This window comes from Lepisma saccharinum, chromosome 25, assembly GCF_977018435.1.
Source record: "Lepisma saccharinum chromosome 25, izLepSacc3.1, whole genome shotgun sequence".
Taxonomy (NCBI): domain Eukaryota; kingdom Metazoa; phylum Arthropoda; class Insecta; order Zygentoma; family Lepismatidae; genus Lepisma; species Lepisma saccharinum.
This window is the reverse complement of record NC_139253.1, coordinates 48802199-48826282: the sequence shown is the minus strand read 5'-3', so window position 1 is coordinate 48826282 and position 24084 is coordinate 48802199. Positions and strand designations below refer to the sequence as shown.

Sequence of the window (24084 nt, the reverse complement as noted above, 5' to 3'; positions counted from 1 at the left end):
GCTGAAAATAATGAGAAATATATTGCCATTAGCAAAATAATTAAAGTTAATGGTGTTCCTATTCATTTAAGATTTCTTGATTCATACAGAATTTTATCGGCTAGCCTGGCTACACTGGCCACTCAATTATCTGATGATCAATTCAAAATCACATGTGCTTTGTTTCCAAATCAGAACCTGAAATTAATTAGGCGGAAGGGTGTATATCCATATGATTATGTTACAGATTTTTCTAAATTTGATGAGTGTTCTCTGCCACCACAACAAGAGTTTTACAGCAAAATCAGAGGATCTGGAATCACTGATGAAGATTATCACCATGCCCAGTTGATGTGGAACAATTTAAAATGCCAGACATTTGGTGATTATCACAAGGCATATTTAAAACTTGATGTCACTCTCTTAGCTGATATACTGCAGGCATTCAGAAAATCTTCCATGGAAAATTATAAGCTGGATCCAATGTATTTTTACAGTGCTCCGGGCCTAGCATGGTCTGCAATGTTTTTAAACACTAAAATGCAATTGGATCTGATCCAGGATCAAGATATGTTTCTGTTTATGGAACAATGTATAAGAGGAGGCATGGTGCAATGTTCTCAGAGATATGCCAGAGCAAATAACAAGTATATTCCTGATTATGATCCAGTACTGCCATCAAATTATATACTGTATGTAGATGCAAACAGCCTCTATGGTTATGCTATGATGAAAAAACTGCCATATGCAGGGCTTGAGTGGGTCGAAGATTTCAATATTGAAGATCTTAAGGATTTTGATGACAGTAACTATGGCCTGTTCTTAGAGGTTGATCTGACAATTCCTGATGATTTACACAACACATTTTCTGATCTGCCCCCAATTCCCGAGGTTGAGTGCTCACCTGGCTCTAAACAGAAGAAATTGATGATGACTCTAGAGCCGAAACAGGATTATGTCATATATTACAAAAACCTCCAGTTCCTGATGCATCATGGTGTTCAAGTGACCAAAGTTGGAAAAGTTTTGAGGTTCAGGCACTCAAGATGGTTGAAGCCATATATTGATACAAACACAGAGCTTCGAACATCTGCAATGAGCCAATTTGATAAGACCTTGTTTAAATTGATGGTCAATTTAGTGTATGGCAAAACAATTGAAAATGTCAGAAAACATATTGATGTTAAAATAATTACTGACCCCAGCCGGAGCAAAAAATTGATTGCAAAGCCTAATTTCAATTATAGAAGAATTTATGATGAAAATATGGCACTTTTTAACATGAAAAAAACAAAGATTAAGTTTGATAAGCCTATTTATGTAGGGGCTGTGATATTGGAATTGGCCAAATTACACATGTTAAAATTGTATTATGATGTGCTGAAACCTTTTTATGGCGATAGTGTAAAATTGATGTACATGGACACAGATAGTTTTGTTCTTGATATTCAAACAGAAGATGTTTATCAAGATATAGCACAGCCTAAATTGTTTAAATATTTTGATACCAGTGAACATTCAAAAATTAAACACCACAACAAAAAAGTGCCTGGCAAGTTAAAAGATGAGACACTTGGTGATGTTATTGTGGCATTTGCTGGGTTAAGGGCCAAGATGTACAGTTTTGAAACATGTAGTGGCGCTGTTGCCAAAAAGGCCAAGGGCATTGGCAGAGTAACTGTTGACAAAGAGCTTGAATTTGAGGATTACAAAAATTGTCTCAAATCATGTAGCACAATCAGAACATCAGAAAATAGAATTCAGAGTGTGGATCACTTATTGACTAGCAATATTGTAAGAAAAGTGGCTCTGGACCCACATGATGATAAGAGATGTATTTTATCATGTGGCATACATACTCTACCATGGGGGCATTGTGATTTGAAAAGTGGCAAACAATGCCCAATTACAGAGCATGATTTGAAATAAATAAACATGCCTATGAACTTATTTGGGTTCAAAAAACAGGCTATTATGGATCTGCCAACACCACAACCCTCTTCTGATATGATATCTAAACTAAGTGCTTTGTTAATTATTCATCTGAACAGCATACTTACAGATGTTGATGATAAAACAGGTAAAACATTGTACATATTTAACAATAATTTAAATCATTACCAATTACCTGTAGGTGGTCAATTGCAATTTATTACAACCCCTGAGGGTAATGTCAAGATTTCAGTAGGGAGAAATATTTATAGAATTAAGCACTCAAACATGATTTCTGGCACTGTATATACTGTTTCTGCTGGTGACTGCTTATATATTGAGGTCCCTGGATCCTATGACAAGCTTATACCCTTTTTTATAGAATTAAGAATTAGATATTCAATAATAAATAACCACTAAAACAAAAATGCCTAATGATATATTTGGCCATACAAGACATGAAGATCACAGTGATGAGATTCTGATGCTTGATGTCAGAGTCAAGAAATTAAGAAGTGATTTACAAGCTTTACAAACCACACTCAATGCCAGTCTTCAATTAGAAATTACAAATTTACAATCACAATGCATGGACCCTCTTCTTAAAATTGATTCTGAACTCAAATTGCTGCTTCAAAAATATACTGACTTGGCCACATTAGATAATTTTCAAAGTTTAGAAGAAGCTGTAGCAGCTCTTCAAGCCAAATTTAAGACCCAGACCACCAACTCTGAGCAATTGAAACAGCAATTGGAAGAGCAGATAAATAATGTCCAGACACAGCTCCAAACAATTGTCAAAAGCATAAAATCACAAGAAGATTTTGATCTAGTGATTTCCACTCTAAAGGAACAGATTCAATCACTCCAAATACCTAATCTGGACCCTCTGAACAATGCCATAGCCGAGGTTAAAGAAAAAATTGAGACACTTGAAAATTTTATGAACAACTTGCCATCTTCTGATGCTTTGAGTGCAATAACTCGGAGTGTTGCCAATATTAAGCTGCAACTTGAAACATATGAAGATTTTGGAAAAATTCAAAGTACCATAACCCATCTTGAGGGTACAATAGCAGCAGTGCAAAGTGATTTGACAAATATACAAGAATCTCTAGAATCCCGCCTGCCCGGTATTGTAGATACCCTTGTTAGTGTCCAGCAACAGATCACAAAACTTGAAAACCTCAACACTGAATCTGAGCTATCTCATTTTCATCACTTGATTGATGATATCCAAACAAAGTTTGAAATTTTACAACAATCAACACCCTCTCAGGCAGATATAGCCCTGCTCCAAAATGCTATGCAAAATGTGGCTGATGCATCTGAATTAAATAACGTGAAATTGGCACTTGAATCTTTGCAAAATACTGTATCAAATCTGCCTACATCACAGGAACTAATATAAAGAGAGCTGTGAATCGCATATTGAAATCAGAAGATATCAAGAATATCCAGACAGAGATCAAACAACTTACTCAGACAGTGGCCACTCTACCAACTAATCAACATATTAATGAACTGCATGCCCTGTTTGAGGATATCAGAAGACAGGTCCATGATCTTACTGCTCAAAATTCAAAATTGGCAGTTATTGAAAATTTGCAACAAATTGTAGCTAATATCAAGCAACAGCTAGGGACCATGGAATCCAATCAAGCAAATGCTCTGTCTGTTTTTGCCACCCAGCTTCAAGAAATTGTGCAACAATACAAGAAACTTGTTGTGGACATAAAAATCAAGCCAGGCCATGATGATGTTGTTAGGACCATCAATGAGCACCTTGAATCTGTAACAAGCAGATTGCTTACAGCAGAAAAAGAAATAACCGGCATAATCGAGAATCCAAAACATACAGTAATTCTTGAATTGTACAGCATCCCCAACAAAGAATATGATTCACCATTTACACCAGGTGGCAAAATATATATGCTGTCCCCTGCACAATTTTATTACTAGTTTTTTGTTGGGGGCACACTGAGACCAATCAAGATCAAATATTGGCTTCAACCACAGGCACACCACTACCCTACCTTATCAATAAAAAATGCTGATAACGAAGCAAAAATCACCAGTGTGGAGTTAGAGGATTTTACAGACCCCAATACATTAGAAACATCTTATGCTGAAGATGATGGCTCTCTGGAATTTAAAATACAAATAGGGGACAAATTATATTTAGAAAATCCTGTAGTATCAGCTGCTGAACACCCCATAGTTGCAATATTCTTGTTTTCATATTATGTCTAGAGAAATTATTGTTGATGAATTACACAGACAAGCCAGACATAATTTTAAGAGACTGCCAGTAGTGACAAAAGGCATAGATGATTTATGGCAGAGCGACTTGATTGAGATGACAAGTGGACAGCTGAAAAACTTAGATAAAATCAACAAGGGCTACAAGTATCTACTCACTGTAATAGACACATTTTCAAAATTTGCCTGGGCTGTGCCACTCAAATCCAAGACTGGAAAATGTGTTACAGAAGCCATCAGGACAATCATCAATCAGAGTGGAAGATCACCGCGCTATTTGCAAACAGATAATGGCAAAGAATTTTATAATTCTGTGTTCCACCAATTTATTAAAAGCCAGTCAATAAAACATTATTCGAGTTACAGTGATCTCAAAGCCTCAATTGTAGAGAGATTCAACAAAACCCTAAAAAATCTTATGTATAAACAATTTACACTTCAAGGTAATTATAAATGGATTAATATTCTTCCAGAACTTCTACATAAATATAACAACTCGGTCCATTCCACAATCAACATGAAACCCTCTGAAGTAACTTCATCTGATGAGCAAAAATTGATCAGGACTGTTTATTATCCTAGATACCAGCCAACAACAAGAAAAGCCAAATACAGGGTGGGTGATCAAGTAAGAATCAGCAAATATAAGCACTTATTCAAAAGAGGCTTTACAAGAAACTGGAGCACTGAATTATTTACAGTGGTTCAAATTAAACCTGGGACTCTTAACACATATATGATAAAAGACCACCGAGGAGAAATTCTCAAAGGCCGGTTCTATGAAGAAGAACTCAGCAAAACTAAACAGCCTGACACATATCTCATAGAAAAAATCATCCGCAGAAAAGGCAACAAGTTATTTGTCAAATGGCTAGGACTTCCAGAACACAGCTGGATCGATGCAGACAAAGTGATAATATGAGCACCTGGGATGTTATAAAAAGGCTGCCAGAACCTGAACAGCAGATTAAGAGAAATGGCAAGTTGCTGCCTGAAAATATTAGATGTCTTATTGTTGGGCCATCAGCTTGTGGTAAAACTACACTAATGATTGATAATTTTTTATTGGCACCCAACTGGTTAGACTGGAAAAACAGGCACTTGTATATCTTCTCTAAGAGCTTGGAACAATTAAAATATCAGCAGCTGATGAAACTATATGATGGATTGGATATAGCCACTCTTGAATCAGATGTTAAGCCACTTCATGAATGTCTCGATAATTCTGTTGTTGTGTTTGATGACATTATACTGGATAATCAAAACAAGGTTAGAAATTTCTTTACACAGGGCCGACACAAAAACATTGATTGTTTCTACCTGGCACAGACTTTTTCAAAAATACCGAAGCAGCTGATCCGAGACAACAGCAATTTTATATGTGTGTTTCATCAAGATCATACCAACCTCAAACACATACATGATGAATATGTAGGTGGGGACTTGAGCTACAATGATTTTTCCAAGTTTTGCAGTAGGTGCTGGAACCAGGACAGTTATGGGTTTGTCACAATTGATATGACAAGAAAACCCAATAGTGACAAATACAGAAATAAAATCAACAATTTTCTAGACATTGAAACATATATAAATAACCATGAAAAGGCCAATCATTGATGATCTTAAATTAAGAGATTATCTTGTAAAAATATTTAAGGGATGGAAATCACAGAACCGAGGAATTTATGAACAACACAAACAAACAGAACAGCCTATTATTGATGCTATTAGTGATTTAGGTAAAAATATCAAAACTGTTACAGAGCAAAATCAAAATTTGATCACAGAGCTTGTACTTGTAGCTGCTAGGAACATATTAGATTATCCAATCACCCCACTTTCCAGTATTCATACACCTAGTCCTGTTGCTCCTCGAAGAATTGAAGCTATTCAGGATCCTATTGAATTGGGTCTTCTTGCTCAAAAATATTTAAGCACACCTAAAGACAACAAAGATGAGGTCTTTGGCTTATATGCTGATACAGATCGTGATGGTAGCATCATACATAGAATTGGCAATTTCAGAGTAACATTTATGGGAGATGATATAATTGTATATTCAGAATCTCATCTTGGAGACAAAGGTGCTTTTGTTAAGTATCTTGGCACACCTGGATTGTGGGAACTGATGACTAGGAAAAGGCCTGGCAGCTATACAGATCAAGATTATGAACATTACAAAGAAATATTAATAAAATCAGATGCTCTATACCAGAACAATGATCCGACACAAAAAAGAGTCAAGTCTAGCAGTGGAGCAAAATACAACAATTTAATCAAGCCCATATGGTCACAGATCAAGACTGGCAGTGGAATCAAACAATACAACACCCTGCCTAAAGAATTTGTGTGGGTTGATGATGTCAGGAAACTTGTAGATAGGTTATTGGTGATAGCTGGGGAGGAAAATGCTGGCAACCACAATTTTTACAATGAAAAAGTTGGAATTATGGACATGATAAGCACAAAATTGTCTAATTTTATATTGAATGACACTAAGGGGATTGGGTATCTTATAAAAATTATTAATACTCTACCACCTAAATTTTGGAATATTTCTGAGGGTCGGGGGCTTGTTAATGACATTATAAACAAGCTGCCATTTGAACTACACATTCCAGGCTATCAGTATTGTGGTCCCGGTACAAAATTGGATGATAGATTAAACAGAGGTGATCCTGGTGTCAATCCCCTAGATGCTGCTTGTAGAGACCATGACATAGCATACAACACACATTCTGATCTTGACAAGAGACATGTTGCAGACAAGAAATTAGAAGAGGCTGCATTTGGTAGATTTGTAAGCAAAGATGCTTCTTTAAGTGAAAAAATAGCAGCATTGGGGACCACCATAGCTATGAACACCACACAAAAACTGGGGTGGGGGTTGTGAATATGTATATAATAAACCTAGAATGAAGGCCAAAGGTGTTATGTATCAAATACCTTATGCAGGTCTTAAATCTCTTAAAACTATTGATAGTATTTTAACCAAAAAGCAGCGCAAGAAAAAAAGCTCTTGTATTGCCAAGGGCCATGGTATGAAATTGTTGCTTAGTACCCCTCAATTAAAAAAATTACAACAATCCAGGAAAAAAATCACATGTGGGGGGTTTCATATTTACTATCCCGGCCATCTTAGCAGCATTTGGGGCTGTTGGGAGCTTTGCTGGGGATCAGCTGCCATAGCAAAAACAGTAATAGATGCCAAGAAAAATAAGGCAGAATTAGATGAGCAGAGGCGCCATAACCTTGCCATGGAGAAACAAGGCAAAGGTGTTAAGAGAGCCATGAATAAGTTTAAGAAAAACAAGAGCCGCTTACAAACCAAGATATTGAAGCTTTAATCAAGCCACTGGGCATCAAAAATTTTAGAGGTGTGTACATGTCTGATTCTTTGCCAGAGCAACCACTCAACAAAGAGTGTGGCATTGTTAATTTGGATAAGTACAAAAATCAGGGCACTCACTGGATCTGTTATCTTAAATATTTAAACAATGATGCATTTGTGTTTGATTCATTTGGAGGTGTTCCACCTGAAAATTTAATAAAATATCTAAAATCAGCTAATCTTTATTACAATAATGCCCGTGTTCAAAATTTCAAAGATGTTAATTGTGGACATTTGTGTTTATCTGTTCTTAGATATATGTCTCAAATAAATAAACCATCAATTGAAAATTTTCAAAAAGCCTTGTGGTATTTAAAACATCATGGGGGTATTCCATCTCACCAGCCAAAATTCAGTATTGAAACTCAGATTACATGATGATATTGTGTATCCAAAAACAATAGCTCTCAGAGCATTTTATGGCATGTACTTGATCCCTAATATTACACACCACAACAATACAATTGCAGTTGGTGATCAAAAAATTGTCATCACTCCAGGGCAATATAATCTATCCACTCTAAATGCTCAATTACCCAGAGGTATAGTATTAACTCAAAATTCTGTCACTCACAGAGTAGAGATTGTATCTGCTACAGAAACAGTGGATCTGGGTACTATAGGAGAGCTGTTAGGCTTTGAGAACAACACAAAACTTGAAGCGGCCATCAAACACACTGCTATTAATATACCTAAATTCTTAGCCATAGAGACTCTGAATATTCACTGTAATGTGGCCGAGGGTATGATCACCAAATCAAATGGCATAGGCACTCACAAACAAACTGGCATCATTGCAACATTCAAACCTAATTCTGAATTTATGGAGCCAATCATCTACACTCCATCCCCAACATTATATTTTCCTGTGTGCCATAATAGAATAGATAATATTGAATTGATGGTCACTAATGAAAAAGAAGAATTAGTTGATTTTGCTGGAGCCACAACAACTGCAATCATAGAGATTAATATTTAAATAAAAATACATACAAAAAAAATGGAAAATATTGAGAGTTATGAGCTACAATCATTCCCCCCAAACAGGAGGACATTTGCAAATTTAAATCAACCCAACACAGAGATTGAGGTTGATCTTGATGTAGGGGATGGCTTTATACACCCCCACAGAGCAGATCTTTACATCAAATTTGATGTTGCAAAGCTCGATGGAACAGATTATCCGGCAAATTCAAATATAAGATTGGTGGACAATTTTGTGCTGCATCTGTTCTCTGAAATTGAGATCAGAAAGCATGGTGTTGTTATAAACAGAGTGGATTATCCCGGCATTACCTCCACAGCTTTGGCCACACTAAAATTATCCAAAACCGAGGCTTCTTACTACAAAATAGGTGGATTTGAGGCTGGTGATAAAATATTATCTAAGAACCACACAGTGCTGTTCCCTATGCGCCTGGTGCCAGGATTAATTTTAGATTACAAAGATATTATGTGGAAGGGTGGTTTAAGAATCACATTTAGAAGAGCTGCCAATGATAATAATGCTTTGATGAGGTACAGTGCAATAAACTCCACAGGGGAAGCTCTGCCTAATACCCTACCTGATGAAGGCAAATGCATTATTCAGACTATGGAGCTAAGAATCCCAGTTGTTGAATATGAAGCCAGTTATGCTCTTAAATACAAAGCAGATATAATAAAAAAATCCACAGGTTTCTTTACAATTTTATACATATCAATGTGTACAGAAGCCCGCAACTGGTACTTATTATGAGTTTGATGCTACAAATTCATTCTCCAGTATACAATATGATATGCCGGATTTTGTGGTGGTACTGTTTCAGACTGGAAGACACAATAATCAGGAGAAAAATTCAAGTAAATTTGATAACTGCAACATCAAGAACATATATCTTAAAAATGGCAGAAATGAGGTATTTCCTAGAGAAAATTATAATTTAGACATGTCCAAGAATGATTTCCTTAAATTATATGAAGCATTTACAGCATACAAAAGGGTCACTACTGGCAATACTGACATGTATTACACACCAGATGAATTCAAAGTACAGAGACCCATGTTTGTCATCAACACTTCAAAAAGGAAACAAGTTGTGGTTAATGACAGGACAAACATTAAAATTATCTGTGAATTCCACGATACACTCCCTGATGACACTATATGTAGTGTTATTCTCATAGGGGAAAAATCATATGTTTATGATGTAAGAAATGAGAGAGTCAAAGAGCAATTCTAGAAAAATTACATTATCTTAATACTAGATATACAAGTTGAGCCCGGTGCCCAATTGAACTTAAACCAGAAGTAAATATGTGTGTGTGTGTGTGTGTGTGTGTGTGTGTGTGTGTGTGTGTGTGTGTGTGTGTGTGTGTGTGTGTGTGTGTATGTGGGTGTATCTTGGCTTAGTTTTAAGTGTGGCCAAAAAAAATATCAAGAGAGGCTTATTTTTGACAGGTTTATGGACAACAATCTCACAGAAGTGCCTTTTGTAAGTGTAGACAAATCAATCTGAGGGGGGTCATACTTTCTCAGGAAATTCCCGAGGGCATTTTTACAAAAATCTTGGATTAGACAGGGTTCCACACTTGAGCAAAAAACTCATATGGGGATGTTGAGCTTGTTTTAAGTGTAGGCAAATCTGCCTGAGGGGGGTTCATACTTTCTCGTCCTGGTTGTAGCACCAATTACACTACTTACCTCCCATGAAATAGAGACGAAAGTGCCCCTTCCACTTTCCCGAGAGATGCCTCCGTGAGGAGCTAGACAACGCCGAAAACGTGTGAAAATGAACTTCACACCGCTGTACAGCCAGTACCAGTGAAGATAGAAAGGCGGAACAAAAGAAGTCAAAAGGAACACCAAAGTCGTCCATCCGAAAATCACCAGGCGGCAGCTGCGCAGCGCATGCGCATGGGGTTCCACAAAGGAAATAGGAGTGTCCCGCAACACAAGTGAAGGGAGAGGGTAGCGATCGACAACGGTAGGGACAAAAGAAGCAATGAAGCATGAAGTAACAATTGCACAGCGGGAAACAAACACCATGACTGAAGGAGTGCAGTCGAGAAAAGTAGTGTGGGGTTGGGTACGTGGTCCTATCTGTACGTGCACCTTTCATTGGCAATAACCTCCTGTGCCCGTAGTTGCTGTGTTTGTCCTGCTGGCGCACGACCTCTGAGCGACATCCCCTCGGTGCTGCTACGGGGAATCCCTCGTCCCGCATTTGTTGTCTCCTTGGCAGGTCCCCGTCCGGTCCTCTTTCTCTTTTGTTGCACCGTGCTTTGTTCTTGCTGCGGTGTCTCCCCACTGTATTTGGGGACTCCCCATGCGCTGCACCGCCAGCGCCGCCAGCGCCGCAATTTCTGCCCCGAACCATGTATGCGTATGTTGCCTGTCGAGTGTCACGGACCACTTTGCTTGCATTCTCGGTGTTTCTTCGTCCTACGTCGCCCTCCCGTGGTTCTGCAACCCCGCACTACTTTTCTCGACTGCACTCCTTCAGTCATGGTGTTTGTTTCCCGCTGTGCAATTGTTACTTCATGCTTCATTGCTTCTTTTGTCCCTACCGTTGTCGATCGCTACCCTCTCCCTTCACTTGTGTTGCGGGACACTCCTATTTCCTTTGTGGAACCCCATGCGCATGCGCTGCGCAGCTGCCGCCTGGTGATTTTCGGATGGACGACTTTGGTGTTCCTTTTGACTTCTTTTGTTCCGCCTTTCTATCTTCACTGGTACTGGCTGTACAGCGGTGTGAAGTTCATTTTCACACGTTTTCGGCGTTGTCTAGCTCCTCACGGAGGCATCTCTCGGGAAAGTGGAAGGGGCACTTTCGTCTCTATTTCATGGGAGGTATCTGTGGTTTTCGTTTGTACCCTACCTTTAGAATCACCCTGTATGTAACCTCTATATGTATTTTTTTTATATCTGAAAATGTGTATAAATATTATTTTTATGTGTATAAATCCTCAAATGTACTGTGCACTGTAAAAGGGCAGATGCCTGTTGTGCGTAGGATAATAATACAATGTAAATAAATAAATAAATAAAAGATAGAAGAGGAGAGAAGACGAAACTTGAAGAAAGTAAATGAGATGCGTGGGTCAGAGGAAGAAAAGTGAGAGGATAGAAGACGAGACGAAACTAGAGGGAAGGAAAGGAGAGGAGGGGATTGAGAAGAGAGTAGAGGAAAGGAAAAGAACAAAGAGGAGAGGAGAAGAGCGAAGTGGAGTTGAGAGTCAAAGAATAGGGCAAGAAAGGAGATAAGAGAAGTGTAGAGGGAACTGGAGGGTATATTAGATATTCAAGCAGAAGAAATTATGATCTCAGACAGGAGAGAGATACGCATCAAACTTGTGCTGATGAGGCAGGCTTAGGTATAGTGAAAAAATATTAGAAACTCAAAAGTCGTAGGAGAGTACAAATGTCAAATGATTCACATTTGATCTCCAACAATGTTTACCAACTTCAGTTTTAAAGACTTCTTTAGCATTTTACAGAAGACTCCTAGGTCTACGATTTGATTTTATTCTATTTTACTCTTTTATAATGAAAGTAGGGTATTCTGGTTGTGCTGAACCTGAAATGAACAATAGTTTTTTTTCCAAATTGGCTCTAGTTCTTGTTATAGTTGATATTCTTTGAATATAAAGTTTATCTGAATAGGAACTGTAGCTCCTGATATGCAATATGGTTTGTCTTTTATTTTATTACAAAAATGTTTCTCTCATCCATCCATTAATAGAATATAATGTTACGTATCAGAGGTTGTTTTTTTCATTATTTGTTTTATTTCTATTCTTGAAGGTTATGAAACACAAGTTCTTTACTAAGAAGCTGCGTAAACGACCCTGATGCATTCTGCTACATCTGTGGTGAACGCAGAAAAAAGAATGCACATCACTGACTTTGTAAACTAGCATATGTTGCATATTTTGAATTGCAGCTTGGAGACTAAGACAAGTCTTGGGATCACCATAAGGTTTGCAATAACTGTGTTGAACGTTGAGGACAGTGAACAAATGGAGAAAAGAAGCGTGCCTATGGTGTAGAGGGAGAAGAAGAACCACCATGGTGGCTGTTATTCTTGTGAAATGAATATGAAGGACTTGAATCGTTACAAAAAACATAAATGGAAGTATCTTGATTTGGAATCAGAGCGACGACCTGTGGCTCATTGCGAAGACATTTCTATACCAGTCAAGCCCGTACCCAGGGGAGGGGCCATGGGGGCCATGCCCCCCTTGAAGTATGAAATATTTAAATGTGCACCTATAAAAAAGCTACGAAAATATTACCGACGATTTTTCAAATTTGTAAAAATTTGGATTTTGTCTTTGCATAAATGTGTTTGTTGTGTAGAGATTCAGGTTCCATAAGTCTGCAGTCTGCAATATTGGGTAGTTTAGTTCTATAGCCATTGATGCAGGACTACCAGATTTACTAATTTAGAAGGGACAGTCCATTCCTTTTAATCCCTGTCCCGACTTTTTCAAAGTGCAATGGTGATGCAAGACTGTATTTCTGTTTTGTTCTAACTCACATTTAGACATGTTCCTTATTACAATAGTAATTCATAGTACGTAACATTTAATTTGTAAATATACGCGTATTTTTTTCTTAACATAGAATTATCATGACTGTTCAATAGTGATGGTGTAAGAAAATTAAAGGAAATTTGCGGAACACAGAACTATTCGAATACTTCCGTAAATTGAATGTCAACACTAAGCATTAAACAGTGCACCGTGTGACATCTTTGTTTGTAAGCGACTGCGTGGCTGATTGTTGGGATGAAGAGATGTGTATCGTTGAGTTGTGTTGTATTTTTCTTTCTTGTTACTTTGGACCATAATGTTTACAACTCTCTCTAGCTGTAATATACCATAGCATCGGTGTTCACATAATACCCCAACATCATTTTGCCAACCACCGTGGCGGAGTGGTTAGGACAGCGCGCTACGACGTCAGGGGTTCCACGTTTCGAATTCCATCATGGCCATAGGTGTTCTTTGAGAGTGTGTTCGTTCATCGATTTCATCATATCATCGACCATCCTCATCGTCGCGATTAGAAAGACTTGGCGGAGAAGCAAAGCCAAATAGCCAAATTCAATTAACCTCACAGCATTTCTGAGCATTGTTCCACATAATCGGATCTACCCCACATAAACACATTTTCGGATCTGGCCACTCCCTGAAACAAAATCCTGGGTACGGGCCTGATACCAGTGTTGGCCACATTGCCTGAGCTCCCATTGTCAGATGTTGAAGAAGCGCAGGACTTGGCATGTAACACAGATGACCATGGTAGTAGTGGAAGTTAATATGAAGGAAACATATCAAGATCTCAACAGTCTTCCTAAGAACTCAATGATCTCACACGAGACACTAGTCTGTCAAGTCAAGCATCGAACTTTAGTATTCAGACTAAAAGAAAAGGACTTTCTAAGGCCATAAGCCAAAATAACAATTTATCGCACAAGAGAGGCGGGTGTTCCTCAATTCTTCAGCCAAGTCGAAGAATTTGTGTATTACAATAACATCTCTGGACACTACTTCACTTGTAACTACTGGAATATCGACCAGAGATTGGAGGCTAGGTAAATTAGTGCGTGTTGAATAACCACATACACGAGTATAAACTGTTTATTCATTCACTTTTGTCAGTATCTTTGAATCCGTATGCAATTGGGTGTCAGAGTATAACAATCTCACAATCTTCTAGCCTTTATTTTCCATATAAAAGAATCACTTTGAACATTTATCATTTCATTTATTTGTTTATTTTTGGAGGAATTTCCAGTTCTGTAAATGTATTGATGCAAAAGCTAGCTAGAAAATATAAAAATGGAAGATAATCGTAAAAAAAGGTTGATAATTATTTAGAAGCAGAGATAATCGATAAAACATGTAAGTCGTTTTCTTAATGCAAAATTTTTCATTATGGTGTGATAAGGAAATTGTGTTGTTTTTTTTCGAAAAAGTTACATGCATGCTCAGGGATTCTGAAGAAACAAATTCTGCAGAGAAAGGAACAGACGGAGAGAGAGAGAGAGAGAGAGAGAGAGAGAGAGAGAGAGAGAGAGAGAGAGAGAGAGAGAAGAATTTTGGGTGGGTTGAAAATGTTAAAAATTGTATAAGATCGATGTACAATAGTAAAAAAAAAATTGCCTTTTCATTTATGTTTAAGGGTAAACAAACGCCAATTATTTTTTCTGCAAATGGCGATTTCGAGCCAATACAAAATTATCTCATTTGGTTCCATTCCCCGTTAAATTCTTTAAAGATGTGTAACAAATGCACCTGATGAAGATGTGGAGTAGATTTGTCAAAATAATTTCAAACATCTCATATTTTAATAGTTTCTAACGAAATTTAAAAAAATCGGCGGTAAATTGATCATTAGCACTTTAGATGTTTCTTATTCTGCATCAGTGGCGCAACCACAGGAAGCATTGCTTCCTCTTCCCAACCTTGGACGGAAGTCAATTCTAAGGGGGAGGGGGTGCAAGGTGGCAAACATTGAAGTGAAAGAAAAAAGACTAGCAGAATCTAAGAGTAGCAGGTCGAAAGGATACTCCAGATGGAATTATTTTATATGTACTTCTTGCTTTTTTTCTTCCAGACGACCAAGGGCACGTGCAGAGTGGGCACAGAGGGGCATTTGCCCCCTTCAACTTCAAATTTTATACAAATAAAAGAAATCTTAAAATATTCTTGCTGGCTTCGCTGTCAATATCTGCTATTCTTACAGTCTTGTCAAGTTCAGAGCCGTAGCTAGGGGCGGCAGGAGTCGGCCATGGGACACAAACGATCTAAATGAAAAAGAATGTAAAAGAGAATGCCATGCCATGCCGCACCGTGAAATTATGTGCGCCGTAATAAATCAATATTGTTTTCAGTTTGTAAAAATTTAGATATAAAAGTTTTCAAAAATTTGGATCTAAAAATTTTCTCCCTCGCTTGTCTCGTAATGTGATTCTTTTCTCGAATGCATTATAACTTACCAGAGAGAGAAGTAAGACCAACTATGTATTTCAGACTGTTTCTGCTAAACAGTCTTGTCTTAAATGCATCAACAATTGTTTTGAGGAAAAGGAGTGCTGAGGCTGTTGGTTTGTTATGAGGCGGATGAATTTAAATAATAGGTTAAAGCTTATATATATACGTATATATATGTGTGTGTGTATTAAGGAGACTTTGAATACGTACACAATTTAGTGTTAACATGTTGCACATGTATTTTCTTATTTTACATCGGTCCATGTTGCATACGTGTAAAACATATGTAGTACAGTCACGGACACTACCGGCTTGTAATGAATACCTTGACTTTCAATGGAATCGTTACAAGCCGGCAGTGTCCGTGACTGTACATGAAAGTTATACATGTCACATGTACGAAAATAATTATATTCGTCACGCATTTTCTGTCTTTCAAAAATGCAGTTTGTGTGCTTGTTTTTTTCATTATTAGCTAATGTGAAATTGAACGTGTTGAAAAAAAATCAAATCGTTTGTTCTAACACGATTGCTTTAGCAGCAACTTCTACACCCCCATTTTTGCGTGATAATAACAACGGATAATAATAATAATAATAATAGGAATAGTAATAATAATGCCATTATTATTATTATTATTATTATTATTAGCACATTTATCCTGGTACTTGCCCCGCCCCCGAAAAAATGCGTAGTTGCTCCTCTGTTCTACATCCTATGTTGTTTTAACGAACAGATGTTGGCCTCCTTGTTAACGTTATTATTTCAATTAATTACATTGGGGAAAACAAGGTGAATAAACATGGTGATGTATAATTAGTTGACTATCTTTTTGTCGTCGGCTTTACCAATATAAAAAATGAATCTACATAATTCTTAGTCTCGTACAAGTATTTTTTTTAAAATAACGAGGTATGACCAATATATATATATATATATATATATATATATATATATATATATATATAATATAAACATTACCATTTTTAGTAATACATGTCATATTTATATTTTCCCGTCTTTTCTGCTTTTGGGTATATTTGAGAATGATGTCTTCAACTCCATGCATATCCTCAGAGAATGCCTCTTTATGTCACCTCATAAAAGTGAAGAGATATAACTGATATATTACAATTAACAGTCCATATTGAAATCTACTTACAGTACATGTTAAGCAAAAAAAAAAACTCTACAAAAAATATTGTCATGGAAATAAATCCAACGAACAAGTCCTCTATTCCATCACAAAATCAATTTCCGATTCCGAATATTTCAGTTATATATATATATATATATATATAACTAGTTCCAGGTGAGCCTGCACTAGTAGCTGCAATTGGGTGCCAAATTTTGGGAGGCAATGACAGTTTATTTTGATTTGGTAGACAAGGCTTAACATTAAGAGGCCATAATGAGGTGCAGGAGCCAAAGTGGCATAAACTGGTGGGTAGCTGCCCCCCGACCGTAGTCACTGGTCTGCACAATTGGTATTTGCGATTTTGTTTTTTGCTTTTTTCGAAGTAAAAATCACAGTTCTTGAGGAATTTATAGGTTTTCTGTAATTTGTTCAATGGTTTATACATTAGGGAGAAATGTAAATGTAAATTTATCTATAACATTATCATACATTTATGGAAAAGTTTGAAGACGTCGGGAAAATTTTGGTGAGTGTTGAATTGTGTGGATAAATATGGATCATTGCTACAATGTATGCAAAACCTACAAGCACTACAACGACAACTTTCTACAAAATAAAGATATTGACGCAGAGAAGTGTTTTGGACAGGATTTGATAGTTGTTCAACTATGACAAGAAGTGATGTAGCAGTTCAGAAAACGTTACAAGTAAATTTGCGAGTTAGAAACTGAAGTTCGTTGTGAACGATTTGAACTGCAACATGGTTTCGACAGACAAGTCTTGCAATGAAATTGAACTATGGTATGCAGTAGCAAACACTCCATATACCCATACCCTCTACTCCTCACTAGAGGGTGGGTGGTCAGCTGCGGCTATTGCTACGAATAGTAGCAAATATTTCATAAACGTTGTTCTATACATGAAAAATTAGTGGGTGGTTAGGTATATTTTAGCTTCCACTATTCCCCTCTGCAACGCAGTATTCGCCATTGATGATATGCACTTCAATTTATAAATGGTAGTGCTTTAAATGGTACTGAAAATATCGGGCTATCTAGTCTATAGATTTTATCATCATTTCCATTTTCGTGGGAAAATGACTTAAGACAATGGCCTCCCCGATGGCGCAGTGGTAACGTTGTCGCCTTGTAATCAAGGAGTCTGACGGCTCACGTGGCGGAGTGGTTAGCGCATCACGCTGCGACGCCGGGGTCCTGGGTTCGAATCCCGGCCTGGGCATGGATGTTTGTGAGTGTCCATTCATCAATTTCATCATATCATCACTCATCCCCATCTTCGCAAATTAACCAAAAGTGGCAAAAAATAAGCGAAGTAAAATAAAGCAAATCAATCACTAATCAAGGAGTCCCGGATTCGATACCAGATGGAGGCACGTAGTGGTTCGGATTCCAATTTAAACCGTTAGTTCATTCCCGATTAGCATGTCTCTGCATAAAGGGGACTTAAATCCTCAAACAAATTACTTAATACAAGAAAAAAGTTAATATTGGACGCTGGGATAGTCCATTTGGTGGTGAGTTCGATTCTCAGGGTGGGTAATCTTAGCTGGAATTATTTTGTTCTTGTCCCTGCATAAGTTACTCTGAAGTTTACAGATCTCTTCAATGGGTGCCAGGAAGTAAAAGTGTCTGCAACACCTCCACTGTGGCCAAGATCGTGAATATGTTGTTCACAACCTTCGCATCTTCCATGCGTGAACAGGCACAACTTTACCATCATGTTGTTTACAGGTCACCCACTACGGAGAAGAATTTTCCAAAAAAATAAATTTCACTCTCCTCTTCTTTTTCCGCTTGTGCCACCTGCATCCACATGCAGTGGTATGCCCTGGAATTGCTTTCAAGAAATGACATCTTAATTTAATCGTCAGAGTTGCATTTTAACCCTTACAAGACTCCAGTGTATACATGCTTCTTGGCTTCCTAGAGAATAACAATATTCCTTTTAATGCCATTATATTTTCTTTGCAATACACCTCAGAAACTGCAATGAATGCAACAGGTAAATACGTTCGGGACATTAAAGTGGAGGACAGAGGGGGGCAAATAGCTCCCTCTCCCTCCTCTTGTAAAATTTGCAAATAGTTTGATTTTGATTTCTGTATGGTACTGACTAGAGCATCTGGGGTTTTACATAAATAAGCTTAAGGGGTTCTCGTTGTGGCAACATTATCGCCTTTTAATCAAGGGGTCCCGGGTTCGATGCCGGATGGAAGCACATTGCCACCGTCTCAATCTCACTTTCAAACTGTAGATCCAATTTATGAGCATAAAGTGGATTGAAAACATACTGATAAAACATAAATAGACGTATGTTTATAGATCTCTAAATGTATATACTTACGAATTCCAGGGCTGGCAAGAGCAGCAGAAACCAGAAGACATAGAACTGCAACATTCCATCCGAATGCAGCATTCTTGCACTACTTTACAAGCACATGACGTTCAAAGGCGAACACACATAAAATCATAGAGCACTAAACAACTTGTCTTCCGATCTTCTAGTGAGGTGACTTCCACTTCCTGCTATCGATGGGCAAGTGTGACTTGACATTCTGACGCAAAGCCTCCAACGAAGCGGCAAAGAAACTGTCACTTTTTGGCCGTGATGGATGCGTTTCTGTATCTCGTCACAATTTCACGTTCAGAGGTGAAAGCACTCGGCCTCGAGGTAAGAAAATCTTTCGAACTAGGTTATCCAGCCTAAATACGAGTGCCCTGGACAGTCGGCGTTTCTGTGTTACTTTCCATACCACGAAAGCAGTTGGTGGAAGCGACAATAAAGCTTCCTGCTTCGAAGCGCACGCTTTAACACTTTCAATTGTTTTTCTGGAGGTCACGCCATCTTATGCTCATTTCCGAAAAGAGTTAACAACACTGCATTATCAAGACCAGCCGTGGAAATAAAAAAGACAAGAAGCAACTTCGAGACTCAGTGTGGCAAGCAAGATCCAAATTCATTACAAACCACAGCAGAACTCGAGGTTTTCAAAGTGTCTTCAGGAACCGAAAGCTCTTTGTAGATCTACTCAGAAGTCCCTAACCACAAATTCTCAGGTGTGTATTGTTTAGCAGTGGAGGTCGTTGCCATTAAGAGAAAATAACTGCATTTCCCACACAAAGCAGAATAATGTCTGCAGCTTTGTTCTACATAAGACCTCCTCTTTAACTATCTGTGAGAAACACATGGCATGTGTTCCAACTGAGATTCGCAACTTTGATTCAATGCTGAATACCAGGTCTTTCTGAACGAGTAAATGGATAAAAATCTCATGTGCTCTTTATTTCCATGCTTCAGCTTGCTTTTCGTGCTGAGTGATAAATGAAGGTGAGCATGACAATCAGATGTTCAACAATGCCGCAATCGTTACGTTCGCCATTCACTCAAATTAGCCCTGGTGTGAAGTCAGCCTTTGTGATGCAATAGTGTGTGCAGACCAGCTATTAGCCTGTAACACTTGCATCGTGAAAAGCTGGATTTGCATGCACTTCCTCTACTTGGAATTGACGTTGCCTGAGTTGGAATTAAGAGATTTTCGCACAAACGACACCTTCTTTTGTTCGTAAATTCATTGTCATTCCTTGTACACTCCCATCCCCCCAAAAAGAACATACTACGTGCAATGTTATTAGCGTGGTAAAAGTACATTTGTTTCACATTACTAGACAAGAAGATAAAAGGGTTCGTTAAAACTGATAATCTGAATTAGCTAACATTTAAAGTTGCATAGTTTGAAAGTTCACAATGCATTACTAATAAGTGACTTAGCTGAACTTACATTTTATCCATGGGCTCTGTGTGATCTTCTCTCTGATCCCAAATAATGCGATTTTATTGCACTACGGGTTGCAATTATAAATTAAATGTTATGCACAGGTTATTGGATTCCTCATGACCTACACATTTTTATAGCACTCACTATCCACTACTGCATCCGATCCACCTTAATTTCCACCTTAAATTACCCATCCCGGGAATCGAAGCCGGATCTTCCACGTAGCAGTCAGACCCATTACCTACTGACTGCAAATCTAGACAAATAAAGTTCTTCCTTTTTTATGTACTACACAATATTTGCTTGTGTGTAACAATGAACTAACTTATCGCTTTCGAAATGGTTGAATAATCCATCTTGGTCCATTATTGTGATTCCATTTTCCACTTATACCACTTTATTCCAAATAAATTCTCACGATGGCTTGTAACGTTCAGTGATCATTATAATAAGCTCAAATAAAATGTGTGCAAGGTTTATGTATTTCTTTGCCTTAGTAGCTCACGTATCTTATGGAGCACGATGATGTCTAACAAAATTAAACTATACAATTAAAGTCTTTTCAACAGTTCCTGGTTCAATTAGAACAAAGTAAGTTGTTAACTTTTTTATATTTAATTGTTGATGGATATAACGGAAGATGCTTCAGTGACGCAACCGTGAAGTTCAAAGACTTTAATCGGAACTTAAATCGGGACCTCGTGCTTATCTACAATCTACATCTCATGTTAAAAACGTCCAGCAGTAAATCAAACATTAATTAATTTGGCTTGCCTTCCTGCGCACGTGGTAGAATTCCGTCAAATGAGTAAACGTCATTGAGCAAGTAGAGTTAAAACGTCAGCCATCAGGAACCTTTCTGGTAAGGGTCTAATTAGAAGGCTCGGTATGGTTAACTTACCTTGAGTTACGTTTTTTACTATGAATGAGATTATAAGTCATCTCAAGCAAGAGGCGTTTCTTTCGAGTGTATCTTATGTCCACGGATGTGCATTAAAATGTTTCAAACCCCTTGAAAGGCCCCCACATGCTAGTTACATCTTGAGAGTGCAATTGCTTGCTACAATAATAGTATACGGACATGCACTAAAGTCTATACTATTCTATTATACACATACATACATACATACATACATAAGAAAATTCAGAAGGGGTAATTTCCCTGCTTCTCCTTGAATTCCAACACTGTATATATATATTCTAACAAACAACTTGAGGGGTCTAGACAGAGTTGGAATTCAAGGAAGAGCGGGGAAATTTTCCCTTCTGAATTTTCTTTCCCAGGTTCTAAATTTGTTCCCAACTGGGAAGGACAGTTTCCTCCCTCTCTGAGAATATAAAGCATGTAATATAATAGTTATATTTTATTATTCATCAATCATTTTGTCCCGTACCAGCGTCCGGCTCCTTGGACACCACAGGTAATGTTACCTTCTATATCGGACTCTTTCTTAACGCTGAGGTAGCACCTAGTCCGTTGCCAGGGAGACAGGTCGGAATTTATCCGTTCTATCCTCGAACAGATTGTGTTTTATTATCGGATTATTTATTACGATAATTTTGTATTGCATTGCTGTCTTCTCTAATCAATTCTAGATATCATCAGCTTATGTAATACCGCTATTACAAGAAAGTGGTTTACGTAAATCTCCTTGGTGCTGCTTATTCCTGTGGGAAGACCAAAAATCTTATTAGCGGTGAGAATTAGGTACCCCTGGGTTAAGACCCTGGGTCGCCTTATTGCTGACTCTGCTTATGATTATCAAACGAAAGGTCCTGGTCGGGTTTAGGTGAAGACCTCGTCCCCCTTCCAGACTTCCGAAGTGATCCTCAGACAGCTAAGTCTTCGTCTAATGGGTAAAGACCCAGTTGACGGGACTGTTGGGCGGAGTGCACACGGGGTAAAACCCTATATGTCTCCAAATATCTGTCGAAATTTCTCGCTTTTATAGCAGAAGCTTGTTGATTTGGTTACTAAGTATCCTTCAACTGTCTGAGGTTGCTAAGGCGATAATTTAGATTTCTGCCTTTCTGGCTTTTTATAATTTGTAAGTAATACATCACTATTATTCTATAATTTTTAGCAATCTTCTGAAATCATAATTTCCTTCAATATTAGCAGCGTTAATTATTATTAACAAAACATAATTTTTATTCGTTTCCAATGATGTCCATAAAATGTCCAGATGGGAAGGAGGCCGTTGTATAGCAGCATCCTGAATACTTGAAAACTATAAAGTGGCGTTTCTATAGGTGAGTCCTCCCTTGCCAATGACAGGAAAGTCATGATCGTAGAGAGGTACCTGTCAATTGTACAATCCATTTTTTTTTGTTAAAAAAAACTAGAAACCCTGGAAGTTTTATAATAAAAATTTTCTGCAACTTTTAATAAATATTAGGAGACGGGGCCAGGGGACCTTGGCCCTGCCATTCGCAACAGTGGCCTTCCCAAAACTTTGATCTATTAAAAATTATCATAAATTAATACTATATATAACATTTTCCGGTAAATTTGTAGCAGAGCTGAAGTACTGCATGGGGAGCAAAGTTGCTATTCTGAAGAAGATCGTCAGAAGCAAATGAAGGATACCAAAATTTCCACCCGTTTCATTGCTTACCGGTTTGTAATAAAAAATCATATAAACTGCCTTCTTTAAGGTTAGTACCCTTACCCTGAGTTCCTAGAAACCAGAGATTCCAACCTTTTGTTGCAAATGAACCTTCCCTTACAGATAGGTGCCTCCCCAGTGATAGCGTCGTCGCCTTGTAATCAAGGGGTCCCGGGTTCGATACCCGGTGGAAGCACATAGTGGTTCGGGTCCACTTTAAACTGTAGGTCCAGTCCCGATTAGCCTTACTGTGCACAAAGTGGACTTAAAACACCAACTCAAACCAAAACCAAAACCAAACCTTACAGATAGTATCGAAGTCTCTGCTGAGCGTGGTCGAGACATTACATTCGAGTTGCTGTGGGTGCGGCCAATGTATATTTGTTCGTTCGTGGGAAGATATCTAAAGTGTTTTAGTGCGTTTTCATTTTTAATGGACACATTTCTATATTTTTGTCGTAATTTTTACATAAGAATCAATTAAATTGGACCTGGAAAAAGTAAATCATACTAACGCTTATGCTTTTGTCTGTTAATATAGTAAAATTAAATAAATAAATACTATACATACCATAGGTACATTGAAATATCGTATTGTTTAGCTTTCGTTTCTCGTAATAATTTCATAAGAACATGTTCCAGAGTTGGCCCCACAATCTGAATAACGTAGCTACGTCCCTGTTTGTAGATCTATATATTTTTTTAAATATCTAAACCCGAAAAAAAATACATTTCTGAAGTTCCTCCCGCACTCCATCCTCTGCATTTTCCTCAAATTGAACAATGAGGCAAGATTCATATGTGAAAGTCTAAGGTTAAGCGTGAACCATGAATATGTGTTATTTTAAATTTCATATTCAATCATTTATATGGAACCAACTTTTCTTGGTACTTCTTCCTTACAAGTGTGCGCTGCTAAATGTTATCCTCGCTGTATTCTATACGGTACTTGAGATGTTTTACTTCACCATGTATTTAATATCAAAGAAACCGA

General features: G+C 37.7%; 1 protein-coding gene across 1 annotated transcript in view; it reads right to left on the bottom strand.

Moving 5' to 3' along the window:
• The window catches only part of LOC145978948 (uncharacterized), a 94120-nt gene extending 74400 nt beyond the window's left edge, over positions 1–19720 (bottom strand). The window contains exon 1 of the mRNA XM_083111956.1: positions 19050–19720. Coding sequence (XP_082968082.1) covers positions 19050–19121 — 72 coding nt within the window. The 5' untranslated portion in view covers positions 19122–19720. The remainder of the gene's footprint in view (positions 1–19049) is intronic.
• Positions 19721–24084: the final 4364 nt, after the last annotated feature.